Below are 20,038 nucleotides of genomic sequence, written 5' to 3' on the forward strand. Positions count from 1 at the left end.
TTTTTCTTATATCTAATTGAAAAAATTTCATCAATATTTGGAAAATCAATGTAAAAGTTGTAAAAATTGATTGAGAATTTAGTAGATTTAATAACTAGTTAATTTAAAGATAAAAGAAAAAAACAATGTCAACTGAAGACCTAAGAAAAGACTTGGGTTGTGAAATCAATGGAATCTTATATGATCTACAGAATGTTTCCGAGTCTCTTAATCGATGCCTGCTATTCAGAGTGATAAAGGTTAACATCTAAAATCAATAGATAAATTATCAAATAAAATTTATGTATGTATTTAACTAACTATTTTATCATTACTATTATTAAAATTTTATTTAAATATAGTGGTTATCCAGAAAATCTTTAGAGAAAATTGAATTTGAGATTGTTACCTATGTGATCAAAGCATTGAATAGTTTATTACAATCTTTCGATGAATTGAAGACGTGCGGTGTAATGAAGATCAGTGTCAATCTACCGTTCTACCGGAGTGTTATATTGCTGATGCGTTGTGAGTTCGAACTGAAATATCTGGTGTCACTATGGTCCGATTGCCAAATGAAATTCGAATCTCTTCGCCAGTTGTTTATCCAATGCTTCATCTACTCGATACTGGAGAATAAGTTTCAACACTTGGAAACGAGATACACCAATCTCAACCTACTCTTCGACATTGAACAAGAGTGTATTAGCTGGATCAATGACAGGAATGATGATAGTAGCGGCTTTCCTCGCTTGTGTCCTCTCTCTAAACTCTATCTTGCCATACACATTATTAATACCCACCCAACCTATAATCATATTTTTAATGATCAACAGAATGTTATTTTCAAGTAAAGTATAATATTAAAGTTCTATTAAATCAATCTACCTGTTGAAAACTAATCAATTTCTTTCTTTTCTTATCTTATCTTATCTTATTTTTAAACAAAATAGGTGTATTATACATGTTTTATTACACCATAAGATAGTGTATCTATTTACAAGACGTGATGCTTTGATACTCTCAAGATTCATTGATTCCAACCTTATTGAGAGTCAGCTAAGCAATGCAGACATAGAGCATGGTATTAGGAAAGAAAAAGAGTCTACCCAGTTGGTATTTGATTTAATGGCTAATTGCACAGATACTAGATATACTCTATTAGGTTCATTTCTAAAAAATTTCAAATACCTGGCCTATGACCAACAATATCAATACCTCCTTGGTATGGATCAGCTTCACCTAAGAGCAACCGATGGTATTGTCATTGACACGCTATGTAAATCGATCTCCTCGCTCAACGATGTAAACTCAATCTGCAATCTACACGTTTTCACAGAGAATAATATAGAAATTCCAAAGAAAATCTATAGTCATCTAACCCAGCTATCAGACAATTCGAGCTTCGTACAAAATCATCTAATGTACAACCTCCGACTTGCCAAAGGCGTTGACGAAGAGAGAGCGATAAAGGTTATACTTAGTCTGTATGCTGTAGAGAAAGATCCTATATTCTTGGATATTCTATTCTTCTGGATATTCAGATTCTCAGAGAAATTATCAACATCGTTCAGAGCAAATATACTCGGCCAATACAAGTATTACTTTCAAGAACGCTTCTTGCAGAAATTCCATGCCGATTTTGACCACTGGTATGACCATCGAGTTTTCTTTCTTTGCGAGGAAAAGTTTGATATATGGATTGAGACTGCCAGTGTGTTGACCGCCAGTCAAGTGGAGAGCATTCTCGCCAACCAGAGAATCGAAATGCTTGTACCAAGTGGAAAGTTGGCAACCTTCATTCGAGCAACCAAAGAAAAGATCCCTCCATCTATCTTTGAAAAGTTCGTACAGAGTGTATATCCAGATCAATACTTCCAATTCTACGATCTTCTTTTGGATCTGAATGAACCAGAGTATATTTATTGTTTCTTGCAACACAGTTTGAAGCAGTCAGTAATGCTCATCATCCAATCGATATTGAACGGTTCTAACCTCGAGGAAGTAGTGCAATTCTCCAGTAAAATGTTTTGTGACTACTATATCCCAAATCTTATGGACATCCTATACTCCAACAACAACACACAATACATCAATAACATTGTTAATGATTTAGTTCAATTTCAACTTTGTTATTACTTTATACACCACATGCAACTGTATTACTTCAGCGGTATAAATCATTATCTTAGTCTAGTGCTCAATCCACAACAATATACAATAGTAGAGTCAACAAGAACAGAACCCGTTCAACTAAACTATATTACAGTATTAGAAATATTAAAGTACTCTATTTTTGACAAAAAGATAACATCACAGTGGATTGTAAACTTGTCAACGGTTTCCAAGCAGTTCCACAAGATTTGCTCAACTATTGTATCTCACAACCCAATCACATCGTTGAAGATTCTGGGACCAATAGACCATATTGGTTCACAGTACTGTTTGTTTAGAAATCCTCCCCTGCATCTAGACAATTACGAAATCTTCTTTATTCCTCAAGAGCTAACTACCGAGTGCTTGGAACATCTCGAGAGCTTCACTCTCATCAATCTCTGGGATACAAACCAACCGAGAATGCATGCTCTTCCAATGACTGGAAACTTAAGACATCTTACTATCATCGACGATGATCGAATGGAATTTGTCGAAGAACCAAATTATTATCAAAATGTATTCATCGACGACCTTGGTTACCTTTGTCAGGTCAATCCGCACCTTGAATCCATCAATCACATTGCCAAGATATGGATGACGAAATATGTACAAGCTATCGACATACTCAATCAGCTAAGCAAAATAAGCAATATCAGAATACGATCATTGTTTTGCCCAAGGATGCATGACACATTTCCTCAAACCAATTATGACTTTCGTCTTGTTGATAAACTGATTGTAAACGACATTCATTTTCCCTCTTGGCACAGATTTCAGTCGCTGCGTCATTTGAAATTAATGAAATCACCGTGCTCCGCTAATTTGAAATCACTATTAGAGAATGTTCCCATTGAGTCAATCAGTCTATATGACAACTTGGTAGGTGCTACATATCTTCTTAATCTAGGCAGAACATTCAAAAAGATAAAACTATTCTTGACTTCGATTCAAGATGAGAAAACACTTGCCACCTCCATCAACATCATTTTCAATATTCTCTCAAAGAGTGGAGCATCACAACAAATCACCTTGGCATACAAATTTAGGAATTTAGATCATTTAATTCCATTGGTAAACCAATACCAAAAAAATATCGACTTTAAAGATTTCATACCTATCGATAACCAATATTTAACTTTTTTTAATAATAAATAGTTTGAATTATTTTGTTTCTACAATAAAAATTGCTTTTATTTGAACTAAGCATATCCTGAACTACACCAACTATCATCTTTTTCCACAGTTGTAATTGTATCAGAAGAATTTTCTAAACTAATATCAAATGAAACTTGATTATCTATTTCATCTTGTGCCAGTCTGTATTTTGTAAGATACTTGTTGTCGACAGTATATTTAAATTGCTTAAAATCGATCAAGTCTGACTGTATGATCGCCTCGTTCAACATTGGGTAATCTCTACCACAATAGCTTGCCTTGAACTTAATTTCTTGGACTGATTTAAACTTTGGATGTGAGAGAATTTGCATGATTTGGTTGAGTGACTCTGTAAACTCAGCCTGGCTCATAAACACCTCTGTTCTGTGAATAATTGTGATACTCTTAGTGGAATCTCCAATATGCTTAATGATATCAATGATATTTTCAAAGCTGTATCCTATAACAGTGACCGATTTAATTGAAGTTGTTTGGAATAGCTGGATAATATCTCTATTGATTTTCATTTGGTTAATCTTTAACTTATCCAATGAATTTATGCAAAGATTTGGACTAAAGATAAATACATCCTCTATAGAAAGTGATCGAACCAAGCTAAAATTCGTGTCCACTTCTTTGGATGTGTTCAATGCAACATTGATTTGTAACCTTGGTTGTAATGACTTTAGGTGTGTCAGTATCGGTAAGCAATGGGATGTATGTGTCTCAAATGATGACTTTGATTTGTAATCGATTGATACCAAGTTTGATGACTTTGCTACATAGTGATCCAGTATTACTCTAAGAAAATGTAGATCTTTAATGCTTGATTGACTTGGCTGTCCATACAGTCGGATATCAGGCAATCCATCTTCAGTGTATCTTTTCAAATCGTTACAACATTGAACTAAATTTAAATATTGATCCTGGTCATCCAAAAGATTATAATCATAATCACAATCATCATTTTCTTGTATGATTAAATGCTTGAGGTTTTTTGTACGCTTCAAAAGTATGATATACTTAAAATCGAAATACATCTCTATAAGAATGAATGTGACTGTGAGAACCTCCAGATTCTCTAGACAACTGATCCTCTCAGCCTCTGGGATAAAGCCAATATCACGGTCCAATAAAGATAGAGGCGCTCTACTGAATAAACAGTAGTCAGAACCAATGTATTCAATGACATCGTGAATCTTCAATGACGGAATTGGATTGTTAGATACGACCGACTTGCAAACTCGATGGAATTGTTTGGATACAATAGACAGTTCGACCTTCCACTCCGAAGATAACTTCTTATCTTTAAACAAATAGTAAATGATTTGGTGTAATAGAGTGGTGTTTAATGTTGGTACTTGATTGTATGTAGATTCCAGCGTTTGTTGTGTTTCAGGTTGCTTAACGATTTTGAAATACTTGGTGAAGCTATCATACTCTGGCTGCCCCATCATGTAATTGGTAATTAGTCGCACTCTGAGTTCATCCACAATGGTGAAGAATAGAGTCTTATCGTTTAGTTGATACAGCTTTTTGAGGATCTCTGAAACATACATTTGGTCACCAGGGTACAGAATAAGATAGATGTAGTTCTTTGAAAGATATTTCTGAATGATTTTAAATACCACAGTAACATGACTTTCACTGAGAGACATCAACAGCTTCCCTACATACAGGGGCATTCTATAAGAAAATGTTGTTGTGTGTTCAAATAACTCGAAGAGATTGATCGATATAATAGGAAGAGGCTTGGCGAACTCATCAACAGTAAATGACTCGAAAAAGCGTTGAATCATAATAATCGACTCTTCAATGTACATTGGCGTGTTGAACAACTCAAACATATTGAGAAATGCGGCGATGAACAGTGGATCGTGATATTCGTACGGAACTGTAGTGGTACTTGGTGTGGTATAGTCGTTATAAAGATGTAGAAGCACTTTGAGAATAGTGATCTTCTCGTTGTCAGGTCGGTCAACAATCTCCAAAGCCACGGGATTGAGAGAGAAATCAACGTCGTTGTAAACTGTGCCTCTATTGAATGAGATGGTTGCAAGGTGTTCATAGAGACGTCTGGGTATGGCAATCGATCTGTTGATATAAGCATCAAGAATAATCAATGACTGAGTGGAATTGTAGCTGATCCTATAAATTAGATAGTCAACGAGACCTAGGTCATCGGATACCAAGAATTGAGAGTCAATCTCCAAGCACATCAAGTAGATTGAGTAATTTCCGAGTTCAACACCATTTACATTCTCTGGCAAACAGAAATGATTGAATATATCTGCAGCGTTTAGTAATCGGTAGAAAAGAGAATAGACAACATCGATTAAAGCTTCATTGGGCGAGACAGAAGTGCATAAATTATTTAAAAAAGTGCTAACCAACTCGATATTCTCAGCATCCTTAGAGTCGAATAGATTACCCAACCATCTCAACGATTTCAAATCCTCCAGCTCTATGGTATCATAGAATGTAATGATACCTCTTAATATTGTATTGGATATTGATGTGTTAATGATGCTCTGGTTATTGCCAATCTTTTTCAATACCATGAAGAGCAGTTGAAATTTAAACTTGTTGAGAGTTGATAAGTTGCTTACAATCCAATCGAAACAATGTAGCTTGACATCAAATACCTCATCCAAATTCGAAAATATCTTGACTATTTCTTCCAACTCTGTAGAATCTTCATTGCTGAATAGACTTATTAAAAAACTTTGGAAGAACCGTTCAATATCGTGATGGTGAGTCTGTCCAAGTTGTTTTAGAAACTCTAGCAAAAAAGTACTCCTTGAGATGGACTTTAGACTGCTGTGAAACATACCACTACAGTCTGATAGATTATTGAATACATATAACATAAATGCATTGTATAACTTGATTTGATCTTCAGATTGTCCATCATCCATGAAATGCTTGTTGTAATAAATAAACTACAGTTCAAATTAATGAAAGTGAATTTGAAAATAACAACCAATAAGTTTAAAAAGAAATAAATATTTAAATTTAATTTAATTGATTTAACCTACATCTACGACATTGAAAAGTAAAAGTGCTTTTGGTTGTTCATCTCGCAAATCTGCAATAGGCAATAGTCCGGTGATGTCGAGTCCTTTCAAACTGAAATCATTATCGTGATTGTATCTTTTGAAATTGAGATATCTATCAAAGAATCTTGTTAAGACTGTCTTGTCAACACTCATAACTCTAGATATACAATCAACAATAATATTGTAATTTAATGTGTGTATTAATGTTGAATCATTGAAGAACTATAATAAATAAAATTATTTTTTATGATTAATTTTTTTTTAAGTAATTTGTTTATTTTAAGCTTTGATTTTTCTTGAAAATATCTGTTTTTTGTTTTTTGTTAAAAAAATAACAAACAATAGTTTTCAAGCCAAAAAATTTTAAGAAACTTAATATTAAATATAGAAATATTAAGATGAAAGTTGAAAGTGGAGGTTTAAACAATCAAAATGTAGTGATTCACTGTGAACATGCCGATAATAGATTCTTTGTAGAGAATAAAACAGTGAGATACAGTATACTGGACAATGTGTTTCCACAGAACGTTCGTTCGATTTGCTCTTGCAATATGGTAAAAGTGAGATTCGACAATGAAACCATCAGAGAGATCGAGTTGGTTTGGCTCGATTTCAACGGTGAGCGTGTGTCCTATGGTGTCATTCCAAGTCGTCGCTCAATGGACATGAACACCTACATTACGCACCCTTGGCTATTCATAGACACTAAAACCAAGAGAATCGTCGATTTCCACTGGACAGACGGAACCAAAAACGTAATCACCATCTCTTATAATTGATAGATAGATCACTCAACAGAAAACAACTGCCATTACCACACTGTTCTTAGTACTAACAACCAAACTACCAACTCCCAAAAGACAGTTAAACTATCGCGCACACACTTATATAACAGTTCAAATTCAAAAAACAATAAAAAGAAAACGAAATTGTAATTTTAAAACCTCAAAAACAAGAGAACGAAAGCAACATGAATCTAGTTGATTGAATTTGACCAATGGAATTTGTCGCTGTCTCTACTCTATTTGTTCTGTTTGTGTGGTGTGTGTAATACTTTGAAGATAGATATCTTCAAATGTGGTAGTATGGTGTGAATGAAAAAAAAAAAACCAACAAAATCCTTAGCTATAAAAATATTTGTATGTTGTCATAAACAACACACCACTTATTTCTATCTATCTATCAATCTATCTATCTTTTTCGCCTTTCTTTTGCATAACACAGATGTCACCGTATCGAAAAACTAGCAACCACACAAAAATAAAAATAAAAAAACGAAAAATAAATTTAACCTACACTACTTGAAAAGTCAGTTTAGTTTTAAATATCTGTGTGTGAAAGGTTTTGTTCGGTTGTCATTTTTTTTCGACTCTAGATCTTTTCAATTTTTCTCTAAAGTGTGTAAGTTTGAGATTCTTGACGAATTTCCAATGAAAACTCATATTTGAAAATCAAAAATAAAAATTGAAAAAAAATAGTTGTGCCCTTTAATGTTGCATCATTTTGTGAAAATTGAGAAAAATGGAATGGTGTTACAACCAGCCCAGGTTCCAAAATCATAAAACCACCACAAAAAAAATAAAAAATAATTTAGTATGGTTTTTTTTTCGAAAAAATTAATTTAATTTATTGTGGATTCACCTTTTTTTTTCAATAAAAGTTTTTTCTTTTTTTTCATTTTTTTTTCACTTTTTTTTTTTTTTTTTTTGGAAAGGATCTGAAGTGTTAATAAAAAGTTGGTGGATTCAGTAAGAACGATCATTTATAATTTTGAAACAAATACAAAACACACACAATTCTACATATCTATTTTTATAATATACTTTTTTTCAATATATATATTTTAATATCTTTTTTTTTTTTTTTATTGTATATAACAAAACTCTTACACATATAATATATAAATAATATTACATTTATTATTGATTATTTATTATTTTCACAACGATAAAATAATATAATTTTTATAGTAAATTTATAACTACCTCAAATTCTATTATTACTTTGCCAACAACACACAACAAAAATCCTTTATATATCAAATTTTTAATCCACAATCAAAATCCACTCTTTGTTTTTGTCTTGCTTAAACAACAAACAACTACAAATAATAAAACCAACTAGAATATACTGTATATAAATTTTTTTTTTAAAATAGTAACAACACCAAAAAACCAACAACAATAACTACTTGTAAACAAAAAATACGAAATGTAAGTTATCATATAATAACCTTCTCTCTTCTTTGCTAGATCTTTATTCTTTACTTCCATTCTCTTCACTCAATCTATACATCTGCGTTGTTTTTCACTTTTTTTGTTTTTTTTTGCAATTAAAATTTTCAACAGAATTGTCATTTTTTATTTGCGTTTACTTTTTTTTTTCACCTTTTTTTTTTTTATTGTTAACTTAACAATTTCAAACCACACCAATTAAATCCATAAATATCAGATTCACTATTTTAAATATGGAATATCAGTTTATGATATCAATTTTTTTGTATGGGTTTTTAAATTTTAAGCTAATTATAAAAACCATTAGCTTTTAAAGTAATAACAATCTTTAAATTATTACACACTAATCACACACACACAAACACATTTTTTTTAAAATATAAAATCATCAACAAATAAAATAAAATAAAATAATACAATAATTAATTAAGCAACTGTCCGGTTCTTAAACAACCAGATCTGGCTATTATATCCATTGTTTTTATAATTAGAGAATCAACCAACATGCTGATATCAAAAAACTGATCAATGGTTGAGAAGAGTGAGTGTGTGTGTTATAGAGTGTTTGTTTTTCTTTTTATGTTTATTTGATTGTGTGATATTGTTCTTAATAACTTCGAACCTCAACATGTTAAGACATTCACAAACTGAACGTGTTACACCACAACAATATAATAATCAAATCATTTTTAATGTGATAATAATAATGATAATAACAAAAATAACAATAATAACAACAACAACAATTATATACAAGTAAATATGATGTTTGTTTATATAATAACACACACAAGATACAACATGATATTTTTATGTTATGTTATGTTTTGTCATCGCATCGTAGTTGATGAAACAGAGAGAATTTGAATATTCTACCATTAATAATACTGATAACATAAATATTCAAACCTACTATTCTGCTTTTGCATATCAAGTTATTGAATAAACCACCTAATTATTTACTGTGTTCACCAAACCAAAAACTAATAAACAAGCAAATAATATAATGTATTTTTATTTGTGTTCGTTCGTTATCAAACTTACCTCATTCTACACATATCATGCAATAACCATAACAATAAAGTGATAATTACCCTCTCACTCTACCATTCCATCCAAACAACAAACAAAAAAACAACACTATCTCACTCTAATTAATAGTATGTGACGGGTAGTAGCATTTCAATGTTTGCACAATTAATTTTAATTACCAATTCTGCTGGCCTCTTAATTACACAAGTAAATTAACAATTAAGTTAATTGTGTGTGTTTGTGTGGTGTAATTGTTGGTTGTTAAGTTTGGGTGCCAAAAAAGTGGGTTAAAAAAAAAAAAAGTTTTTTTTTTTTTTGCGTCACTGAGATGAGATAGTGTGAAGAAATAATCCTTTATATATACAAAAAAAAAGAAAAAAAAAAAAAACAAAAAAAAAAAAAAAACATTGCACCATACACTAATTTCAGCAACAAAACACTTCACCCAACAAAATAAAATTCCACACGCTATCATCTCTCATTAATTATTTAATTTATTTGTTTTTTACATACAATATTTTTTTCTCTTGATATATATACAACAAACATATTTGTTTCCATTCTATCAATAAATCTAATTATAAATAAAATAATAATATATTTATATATAAAAATAATAATATAATATAATATAATATAATAATTAACAAAAAGATAATAATTTTTTTATATAAATTTCTATCTCTTCTTTGTGTTGGTTAAACTACCTTCTTTTATTTTATTTCAAGCAAACTTGTTTTTTAATATTAAAATAGCAAACAACAAATTACTTTAGCTTATATAATCTTGTACAAATAGACTTTTAATAACTTCTCGTTTTATTTTATTTTTTTAATTTCATTCTTTTTTTTTAAAACACATAGCAATATATTCTCTTATTGTTTTGATTTAATACTTTCATTTGATTTTTAAACAAAACATTTCCTCTTTATTCTTCTTGTTATATATATATTTCCAAACTTTTCTTTTAATACTCTTTAAGAATACAGAAAACTAATTTATTTACTCTATAGATTTACATAATCTATACTACAACCAACACATCAACACTTTAATTACAACCTACAGTTACCATCAATTGTACAATATTTTCAATTTAATCATTTATACATAGACATACAAATCAATAAAAATGGAAGGAGACTCTACACAGAAAACCGCCGCCCCAGTACAATGTGCCAACAATTGTGGATTCTTTGGGTAGGTTGAATAATATAAAGATACAACAACAACAACAACAACAACAACAGTTATACTAATCATTTTTTTATGTAAACTCTTTAGTAATCCATTGACAGCAAACTATTGTTCAAAATGTTACAGAGATTTATATCCAAAGAAAGCGGATGAAAAACCAGTCCAAGAACAAGCACAGACAGTTACAAGTTCAACCGATCTCAATGACAACACATCCGAATCATCCGTCGAGGCAAAAAAGATTCAGTCTGATACAACCAAATGTTTCAGTTGTTCAAAGAAAGTTGGTTTATTGGGATTCAAGTGCCGTTGTGAATATGTATTTTGTTCCTCTCATCGTTACTCTGATAAGCACGAATGTTCTTTTGATTACAAAACAGCTGGAAAGGCTGCCCTCGCAAAGGCTAATCCTGTTGTATCGGGGTCAAAGATAAACAAAATTTAAAAATTCATAACATTTATATATATATATAAAAAAAAATAAATTGATTTTTGTTTTTTAGAGTCATACATAAAATTTTATTATTTTTTTTTTAAAAAAAATTAGCATATTTGTGTGTTTACTCCAATGTTGGATGGAAAACATATGTGTTTTATGTGTTTAATTTTTCTTTTACATTTTCATTTTTTTTTTTATTTTTTAATTTTTGATCATCATTTTGATTTTAACACACTACTATTATCAAAATGATGATCAATTGTGATGGTAATAATAGTGTTAATGTATATATGATATAATTGTAGTTTAACTTTTTTTGATAGTGATAACATTTTTGCTAGCAATAACAAAAAAAAAAAAAAGAATGAGAGAAGAATTATTATAATTAAAACACATAAAATAAAGATAGAAATATTAGTTGTATTATATATGTATATATTAAATATCAAGTTCAAAAGAATATTATCTAAATTTAGGAATAATATTATATATAAATAAGAAACATAGTTAGTTGTAGATGAAGCATTTAAAACATACAGTGAATTTGATAAAAGGTGGAAAATCACCAATCAATTTAAATGGCAATGATGTTGAGTATAAAAGAATAATACTTTCGCTACGGTCTAAAACCAAGAGAAGATGTCAGATCTGTTGTCTGAAGGTGCATCCCGACAACATGATCGTTCTCTCAGAGAATTGCAAGCATGAGATGTGTCGAACCTGTCTGCAAAAGACATTGGAGATGGAGCTCGAGAGAAACGGTTACGCTTCCTACAAGATTGAATGTCTATGGTGTCCAAACCTACTGTCGATGTCATTGATTCAGGAGATCATGGGTGACGACGCCGAGCGCAAGAAGAAACTGAACAATATCTACTGGGTGTGTCCACAGTGTGATAATTTAATATATATAGATACAACCACCAACTACAGTCTCACAAGTTTAGCAACACTCCATCATCCCATACCAAAAGGTAGTTTTCAAGTTAGGTGTACTTCATGTCCATATGTATTGTGTACGAGCTGTAATGGAACACATCCATGGACTACTCCATGCAAAGACTATCTGGCAAACAACGAAGATGCACTAAAATCTTATTTATGGAAAATTCAAAATACAAAGAGATGTCCAAAATGTTTTGTTTTTATAGGTATGGAAGGGAATTGGATTGAAACTTTTAAACACCTGCTGATTACACTAACCAACGATAATAATTATTATTTATTATTGATTTAGAAAAAAGAGGTGGATGTTCATATATGGTTTGTTTTAGATGTGGATTTGAATTTTGTTTTGATTGTTTAAGACAATATGTATGTATATAAAAAAAAACAGTTTAGAATTATAGTTATTGACATGTTACCCTTTTGATTTGTTATTTTTTTTAGAAAAACTTTCATCACTGTGATAATGAAATGGTATTTTTTAAATTACTATTTATGTTACTCTCAATAATCGGATCATTCTACATTGTATATACATTAAAACAACTAAGTAGAACATTTAAAGATTAATCAATAAAAACAAATATATAATTATAATGTACAAAACAATGGCGCTCTTAAAAGTTAATTTAAATTGTTCATTTATAGTCCACAAAACTGTGAACAATTTATAAACAAAATTATTTGAAAATTGGATGTTTTTTAAATTTAGCCGTTGAAAATCTGGTGCCAATCACAGTTGATTGAGTGGTAAAAACAACTTCAATACCTATCATCGAAAAATTTAAATATTATCTTAGGTTTTTTTTTTAATTCAAATAAAAATATTAATATTGTTTATTTTTAATAACAATTGATTATTTATTAGGTCTATAATTATAAGAAGAACCAATATTGAAACACAATTTTAAATAAGTAAATAAATAAAAGAAAGACTTATTAGAACACAGTTCAAATTAAATAAAATTAAAATCAAACAATTTAATTATACAGAAATAAAATAAAATATACATATTTAGATTAAAGGTTAGTAATTATAGTTGTAATGATCAAGCGCTTTATTTATTTGTCAATCAGTCATCCATTAAACAGTAAATCTTGCGATCAATGTATCTACTGATCATTACATTAGAGATACAATCAAACTAAAAAATACATTAAAATCTTAATTACAACTTCACTTTACACAAGTACAACACACAAACAAACACATAACACACACCACAAGCATTGGAGTTATGTTTCTTTTGGTATTGATTGATTTTACAACTAATTATTGTCAATAAATTAAAATAGCTATTTGTATAATTAACAAGTCACCACACCAACATCAATCACAATAATAATAATAATAATAAATTAATTTATTAATTCAATAATAATAAATAAAATAAATAAATAAAAAATAGCTATTAAAAATAAATAAAAATAAAATAAAATAAAATAAAATAAAATAAAAATAGTCAATCAATTATAAGATTAATCTATAGATTTAAATTAATATTAATTCAATTATTATTTCCAATAACAACAATAATAATGGCAACTACTACAGAATCACCAGCCAAAAAAATGTCGAAATTTGGAGTTCAAACGGAGAAGGGAAAAGTAATCCATGCCTGGAGAAATGCAGACAAGTACCAAGTTGAAGGTGTCCGTATTGTCATACATTCTACTAAATATAAAACATATGACCAAGTAAGTAACTTATCAATATAATTTATTATCAATTATCTGGTATCTAATTTTTTTTTTTTTAATCTCTGGTTAGCTAAAAGTTGAATTAAGTCAAAAAGTTGGACTATATACCGGTGCAGTACAGAGAGTATACTCTACACAAAAGAAATTGATTAAAGGATTAGAGGATTTCGAAGATAATCAGAATTATATTTGTTGTGGTGCTGAGAAGTTAAGTGAAGATATATGTAAGTTTTTTTTTTTTTTTTTTTTGGAACAATCATATTATTGTTTCAACATTATAGAAAGTATATTGATATTAATTGAATTGATTAGATCCAAAGGGTTTGATTGGTATTTTTGTTGTAAAGAGTGAACAGGCACATCCATCGATATCGACAGCCAAATCCGTTAGTTCAGAGCCATCGAGTGGTGACCACTCAACCAGTACCACTTCCACCACCTCGTCAAGCACACCCGAGAGCTCGACTACCCCAACTTTGTCGTCGATGGGTGCACAGCCAGGTCAGTCATTGTCACGTCGCACACCAAGTCCAGGCTCAAAGAAACCGGTGGTTTCATCGTACAAGGATGGCGTACCCAAGAAATTCGCCATCGGAACAGACAAGGCAAAGGTGATTTTGGCATTCAGAAACGGTGACAAGGTGCACAGCGGAGAGAAGATTACGATTCACTCGACCAAGTACAGAACTTACGATCAGTTGAAAGAACATCTTTCTAAGCAAGTCGGATTGGTCACTGGACCCGTCCGTAAAGTATACTCATTCGACGGTAAGCAAGTAAAGGCACTCGAGGATTTCGTAGATGGTCAGAATTACATTTGTTGTGGTGGGGAACCAGTTCACTTAGAAACTACATACAACGTACCGGCACCAGCAGCAGCAGCAGTGCCGGCATCACATGAAGATGGTGTTTATTAATCTTCTTAAATCAAATCAAATCAAACCAATTCAAATTCAAATCCAATCCAATTCACCAATGCATTTCAAAACAAACCCAAAGAATCGACAAATCAAATAATTACTTTTTGTATAGATTATTATATACATTGTAGATCAATATATTTAAATAAAAAAAACTTGTACATCAATCAACCAATTTAATCGAAACCTATTAATTTAATTAAACATTTTCTTTTTTTATACAAGTAAGAAAGTCATCTATATATGACTTCTTTTAATATGATATGATATGATCGTAGTTGTTGGTAATCTATTACAATCAAATTTAATGATTATTGTGTGTATGTGATTGAATGGTTGTCATTTGTTTGTTATTATTTTGTTTTTGTTTTTTTTTTTTTGGTTTATTTTTTAGTCATATCCAACTGGAGCCATATCAGAGAGTACTTCCTCTAAAACAACTTTGATCTCTGATGCAGATTCGTCAGAGAGTGCACACTTGACGAATGTACATTTGACTTTCATTTGAACCATCTCTAGTGCACCACGGATCACACCACACAATATGTTTGAATAGTAGAGTTTGTGTTTCAAGTGTTCTGGTAGTTCTACAAAGTCGATGAGTGGGTTGTCTTCGATGATCAAGTGAAACTCTTTCTTCTCTGCATCCCAATCACTGATCTGACAGGTCACACCCAAGAACATCTTGAATCCAACCTTGGCAATGACTTCCGCTGTCTCTTGGAAGCCAGAGCAACGACCGATATTAGATTTAGCCAAGAACTCTTCAATCAATCTTACACCTATATTATATCCCCTATTATCATTATAATTAGCATAATAATAATTAATATTTGGTTATTAATATCAAATTTAAATGCCATAGGCATTAACAAAGCATTTAAATGATCGATTCATTTGAAAACAATACATACATCTGCTCCAATTTAATATTTACTTGATCGATATCTTCATAGTCTTTAATAAGTTGTGTTACCAATGCACCGTATGTCAATGTAAACAACTCTGCATTCTGTTTTGTGTAGAAAGGTGATCAATCGATCAATTAGTATACTAATTTGATTGTTTTAAACATAAACATAAATAACAATACTAACAATTTTATCAACTTTGCTGAATACAATATCACCTAATTTATCGTACTTTTTACTCATTTTCTATAATTATATATATATTAATACACTATTAATCATGTTTATCAATTAATATCTTAAGTTTTCTTTTTTTTTTTTCCAATTTTTTTTTTTTTTTTTTGCTTTTTTTTTTATTTAAATAATAATCAAGAACTTGTTCAAGATCAATATCATTCAATCATTATTTTATCTTTCGGGATGTACTTATGCTTGCTTATAACAAGCGGAAGCAACAATAATGTCATTCATAGATAAATTGGAATGATCTCATTGTTAAAAGGTGGAACAGAATTATAAAGTTAAGAAAAAAGTGAATATTTGGTCAAAAGTTGTATATGATTGATTGGAAGTTTATTGATTGAGTTGAAGAATAAATCTACAAGACTGTGTGTGCTGTAATCCTATTATAACCTAACCAAAAGTTACTCTATTACTACCACAAAGTCTTTTTATGTTGTTTGTTTTTGTTTGATTTGTTTTTTTTTTTAACCTAAAAAGTTGAACACGACGAGGTGAAGAATTAGATTACATAAAAGATAGTCGGCGAAAGATCTTTCAAAGGAAATATTTTTAAAGTGATTGACTGGGTTGACTTGAATTCTCAAACATGCTAAAATAGTTCAATTGATTAGGAGTGAAAATGGGATGGGTAGGTAGTAGGCAGTAATAATTAGTATACAAAGATTTAGGTTCCTATTTCTATTAAACAAAAAAAACAATACCTGTCAAAATAAAAGTACCAACACATGAAATGAAGGCAGCCAAGAACGAGTTGAATGGGAAAGTACCAACCAAACAACAATATGCGAAAACAATGACACCAGTCAAGAATGCGTATACCAAGAAGAGATCGATGATTTTTAACTTTTGTGGTGTTCTTGATTTATAGCTTTCAAAAAAGCTATTGAAAATAGCTCCGAATCCCAACTTTGACGACATTTTCTTTTCTTTTTATATATATAAATAAAACTATATTGTTTTTAATTTAAAAAAAAAAATGTTATCTAAAATAAAATTGTTTTTGATGATCATCAAAAAAAGGCTTTTTTGGTTGAGCAAAAATTAAAAAAAAAAAATGAAAAAAAATGAGTGAAAAAAAATGGCAAAAACCTCTTTAAATAATTGACCTTTTATTGACCAACATTGGTCTTGACACACACACAAACACACAACAATTAATTGATGTATTTATTTTATTGATTTACAGTTACAGCGAAAATAAATAAAAGTATATTTTTAAAGTGTTTCTGTCATGTCAGCAGAAGAGTTGGTTGTTTCCAAATCGGTTTGAGTGTTGGCACTAAACTTTGTGTTTAATAGTGAGTTGATATAGAGGATCGATGCGCTGGACAATTCTCTGGTGGATGTATTCTCACTTGATGCGAATGAGGATATCTTCTGTGCAGTCTCAGGAGAGAGGTTTTCGGATTTTTGTGCGACGTTGGCAATGATGGTGGCAGCATCATCCACAAGCCACGATGGTTTTGTAAGTTCAAAGATTTCAAGTGCTCTCTCGGGACGCAGTTTGATCAAGAGCGAAGTGGTACCGTCGAAAGTCTCCAAAGCTTGCTTTTCGTTTTGTTTCAATTGCTCGATGTATTTATCGATGTAGATATTCAGCTCTTTGGCGCCCATGTATTGGAGTGTCATAAAGATATCGTGGTAGACCAATTGGAGGTCTTGGTTGTTCATCCTTGAGATGACAGGGTTGTGAGTGGCGATGTAAGAGAGGACGTCCTCAATCTTTGGCATCTTGAACCAGTTCGATTGATTCTTCTTTATAAATATCATGGTACGGATGACGGTTTGCAGTCTTGGAGGACGGATATTAAAAGTTTGGTCGTAGAGTTTGTCAATATCGAGGTCCGCTTTGTTTAGGCTGAGTTGAGCGAATGCCTCAAAGTAGTCAGGTATATATTCGGGGTGCACATTCAATATTAGTTTGATGAGGGTGGTGTTGAATGGATCATTGTCATTCATGACAATTTGCAGGATGAGTTCATCGATCAAACGCACGCCAATCTTGGCTTGGAATCGATTCTGTGGGGGCTGATACATGAGATTACACGTGAAGCAATGGACCAGCAGTCTTTCGGCCAGGTCGAATCGTCGCATATTGATGAGTCCTTGGATGATCAATTCGTGCACATACATTGAGGTTGCATAGTAGTGAGTGACATCGGCATTCTTTAGGATAAAACTAATTGCCAAATCCAATTTGCTTTTGATGAGCGAACTAAAGTAGTATGGATTACTCACGAGAACACGAATATAGGGTGGAATGAAATGAGGAGCCATCAGTTTGGTCTTGTTTAAACTGTTGATGTAGTGAATGAGCGGTGTGTCGGGAAGAAGAGATTCCGGGTTTTCAAAGTATGTTGCGATATCTCTGATGTTTCTCAAACGAATGTACTTGTTCTTGGGATCGATCACCTGTAAGTCTTCAGAGTCGACCTCAACGTCGTCATCTTCGTTGTCGTCGTCATGGTCGTTGTCGTCATTCTCGTTCTCCTCCTCCAACGATGGATCGTCGTTATCTTCGGGTGCGGTCGACTCCTCCGGCAGAGAAGTAGAACTACTGGTAGAAGCAGTTGCAACATGATGTTGTGAATCAGTGGAGATCGATACCTTTAGTGTTTCAATGACTCTTCTTAGTTGGCGTACTTTCATTAGAGATTGTCTATTTTTACGAGTTGGCATGCTCTTGGTAGATACCTCGAGCTCTTGAAGTTGCTGTTGTAGATTCTCCAGCTTCTTTTGGCGGAGTTGACTTGAGACCCTCAGATTCTGTTCGTTGACATCGACCAGCAGCGAATCGTAAAAGTATGAGATGTTGCGATGTTGTTTACCATAGCAATTACGGAAGCTTCGCCAAAAGAAGTAGTAGTCTTGGTTGATAAAGTTGTTCGTCTGGAGTACACGCACGCTGTAGTGGTTCTCAAACATCGAGAGAATCCAGAGGTTCGGTTCCTGTTTGAATTCGTAGATCATCCGACTGAACCAGACAGTGGCCAAGTCGTGACGGTTCAGCTCGAGATAGACATAGCAGATTCGACCGATCACCTTTTGAATTTGATCGCCTGTCAGTTCGCTTGCCATGATCTTTACCAATCGTTGGTAGATGTCCGAGTGTGTCTGTGTCGCCTTCAGTTGGTTGTAGATTACAAGAGACGGCAGGTATTTATTGATGTTTGCCTCGTTCGAGACGAATCTCCTAAAGATCAGCTCAGAGTGGTTGGTGGCCAGCTGCTCGATTATGTATTGAATGACGTCGGTTCGGTTGATGTCGTAGACTTTAGGCGAGTTTGATCGCATATGCTGTTGAAAGAGGATACCGAATGTCTCGAGATCCATCTCCACTCGGTTCCTCCGATAGAAGGTCAGCATGTTGTAAAAGTATTTCTCAATACCAAGTTCATAGTAAAAGTTTAGGAATATATTGAGAGTCTTGGTGCTGGCCAACCCATTCTGCGAGAGTTCAAGCAAAAATTGAAACTCCTCATTGAATTCGCTGTCAGGTGTCTTTTTCTTGATTGCATCTTTTAGATATTCAGATAATCTGTAAATTACAAGTTTAAAATTAATATATTATCATCATTATTATAGGTTGTTAAATATTAAGACATACAATCTATTGGCTTTCTCTGTTTCATTCTCTTTAAACTTTGATCTAATCGTATCGAAAGGATCAGTTTGAACGATTAAATTCTTAATCTTACTTAAAATAGAATAGTCTTTGACATTATAATTTAGATTGTTATTGTTACTACTACTACTGTTATTATTGATATTTGTTAAATAGGTTGAGTTTAAACAACAATGGTTGTTTGATGTCTGTCGTTGTCTAATTGAGAGTGATGAAAGATAAAGTTGATGCTGACGGTTTATATTAGATATAAAAGTAGTTAGCTGTTTAACATTTGTACTGTTTGATTGTTTCAATAATATATTATTCATTGCGATATATATCTTTCGATCGATCAATCAAACACAAGAAATCATCTGAAAGTGATTGTAATTAAAATTTGAATTTTGAGTTTTTTTTTGATGAGTGAATATGATTCATCTTTGTGGTGTTCTTTTTATA

General features: G+C 31.6%; 10 protein-coding genes across 10 annotated transcripts; 6 read left to right on the plus strand and 4 right to left on the minus strand.

Moving 5' to 3' along the window:
• Positions 1 to 125: 125 nt before the first annotated feature.
• Positions 126 to 2,432, plus strand: PPL_09168 (uncharacterized protein; the record flags this gene model as incomplete). Its single annotated transcript, XM_020579965.1, has 5 exons — positions 126 to 202; positions 621 to 818; positions 933 to 1,895; positions 2,177 to 2,247; positions 2,287 to 2,432. 5 exons carry the CDS (start codon positions 126 to 128, stop codon positions 2,430 to 2,432), a joined length of 1,455 nt encoding a protein of 484 aa, XP_020430640.1.
• A 184-nt stretch (positions 2,433 to 2,616) lies between these two features.
• PPL_09169 (uncharacterized protein) lies at positions 2,617 to 3,271 on the plus strand (the record flags this gene model as incomplete). Its single annotated transcript, XM_020579966.1, has 2 exons — positions 2,617 to 3,207; positions 3,242 to 3,271. 2 exons carry the CDS (start codon positions 2,617 to 2,619, stop codon positions 3,269 to 3,271), a joined length of 621 nt encoding a protein of 206 aa, XP_020430641.1.
• A 64-nt stretch (positions 3,272 to 3,335) lies between these two features.
• On the minus strand, positions 3,336 to 6,503 carry PPL_09170 (uncharacterized protein; the record flags this gene model as incomplete). Its single annotated transcript, XM_020579967.1, has 5 exons — positions 3,336 to 3,864; positions 4,315 to 4,490; positions 4,920 to 5,986; positions 6,125 to 6,215; positions 6,330 to 6,503. The coding sequence occupies 5 exons, from the start codon at positions 6,501 to 6,503 to the stop codon at positions 3,336 to 3,338; spliced, it is 2,037 nt and encodes a 678-aa protein (XP_020430642.1).
• Positions 6,504 to 7,347: 844 nt separating this feature from the next.
• PPL_09171 (uncharacterized protein) lies at positions 7,348 to 10,671 on the plus strand (the record flags this gene model as incomplete). The annotated part of the gene is made up of 5 exons (XM_020579968.1): positions 7,348 to 7,382; positions 8,509 to 8,563; positions 9,441 to 9,518; positions 9,746 to 9,823; positions 10,630 to 10,671. 5 exons carry the CDS (start codon positions 7,348 to 7,350, stop codon positions 10,669 to 10,671), a joined length of 288 nt encoding a protein of 95 aa, XP_020430643.1.
• Positions 10,672 to 10,748: 77 nt separating this feature from the next.
• Positions 10,749 to 11,258, plus strand: PPL_09172 (zinc finger A20 and AN1 domain-containing stress-associated protein; the record flags this gene model as incomplete). Its single annotated transcript, XM_020579969.1, has 2 exons — positions 10,749 to 10,816; positions 10,901 to 11,258. The coding sequence occupies 2 exons, from the start codon at positions 10,749 to 10,751 to the stop codon at positions 11,256 to 11,258; spliced, it is 426 nt and encodes a 141-aa protein (XP_020430644.1).
• A 670-nt stretch (positions 11,259 to 11,928) lies between these two features.
• On the plus strand, positions 11,929 to 12,767 carry PPL_09173 (Rcat domain-containing protein; the record flags this gene model as incomplete). The annotated part of the gene is made up of 3 exons (XM_020579970.1): positions 11,929 to 12,403; positions 12,490 to 12,566; positions 12,642 to 12,767. 3 exons carry the CDS (start codon positions 11,929 to 11,931, stop codon positions 12,765 to 12,767), a joined length of 678 nt encoding a protein of 225 aa, XP_020430645.1.
• A 969-nt stretch (positions 12,768 to 13,736) lies between these two features.
• PPL_09174 (dublecortin domain-containing protein) lies at positions 13,737 to 14,815 on the plus strand (the record flags this gene model as incomplete). The annotated part of the gene is made up of 3 exons (XM_020579971.1): positions 13,737 to 13,895; positions 13,969 to 14,122; positions 14,211 to 14,815. 3 exons carry the CDS (start codon positions 13,737 to 13,739, stop codon positions 14,813 to 14,815), a joined length of 918 nt encoding a protein of 305 aa, XP_020430646.1.
• Positions 14,816 to 15,208: 393 nt separating this feature from the next.
• trappc3 (trafficking protein particle complex subunit 3) lies at positions 15,209 to 16,890 on the minus strand (the record flags this gene model as incomplete). Its single annotated transcript, XM_020579972.1, has 4 exons — positions 15,209 to 15,614; positions 15,733 to 15,830; positions 15,916 to 15,975; positions 16,669 to 16,890. 4 exons carry the CDS (start codon positions 16,888 to 16,890, stop codon positions 15,209 to 15,211), a joined length of 786 nt encoding a protein of 261 aa, XP_020430647.1.
• Positions 16,891 to 17,187: 297 nt separating this feature from the next.
• PPL_09176 (uncharacterized protein) lies at positions 17,188 to 19,050 on the minus strand (the record flags this gene model as incomplete). The annotated part of the gene is made up of 1 exon (XM_020579973.1): positions 17,188 to 19,050. The coding sequence occupies one exon, from the start codon at positions 19,048 to 19,050 to the stop codon at positions 17,188 to 17,190; it is 1,863 nt and encodes a 620-aa protein (XP_020430648.1).
• Positions 19,051 to 19,551: 501 nt separating this feature from the next.
• On the minus strand, positions 19,552 to 19,908 carry PPL_09177 (uncharacterized protein; the record flags this gene model as incomplete). The annotated part of the gene is made up of 1 exon (XM_020579974.1): positions 19,552 to 19,908. One exon carries the CDS (start codon positions 19,906 to 19,908, stop codon positions 19,552 to 19,554), a length of 357 nt encoding a protein of 118 aa, XP_020430649.1.
• Positions 19,909 to 20,038: the final 130 nt, after the last annotated feature.

Source organism: Heterostelium album, assembly GCF_000004825.1.
Source record: "Heterostelium album PN500 unplaced genomic scaffold PPL_scaffold9, whole genome shotgun sequence".
NCBI lineage: Eukaryota > Evosea > Eumycetozoa > Acytosteliales > Acytosteliaceae > Heterostelium > Heterostelium album.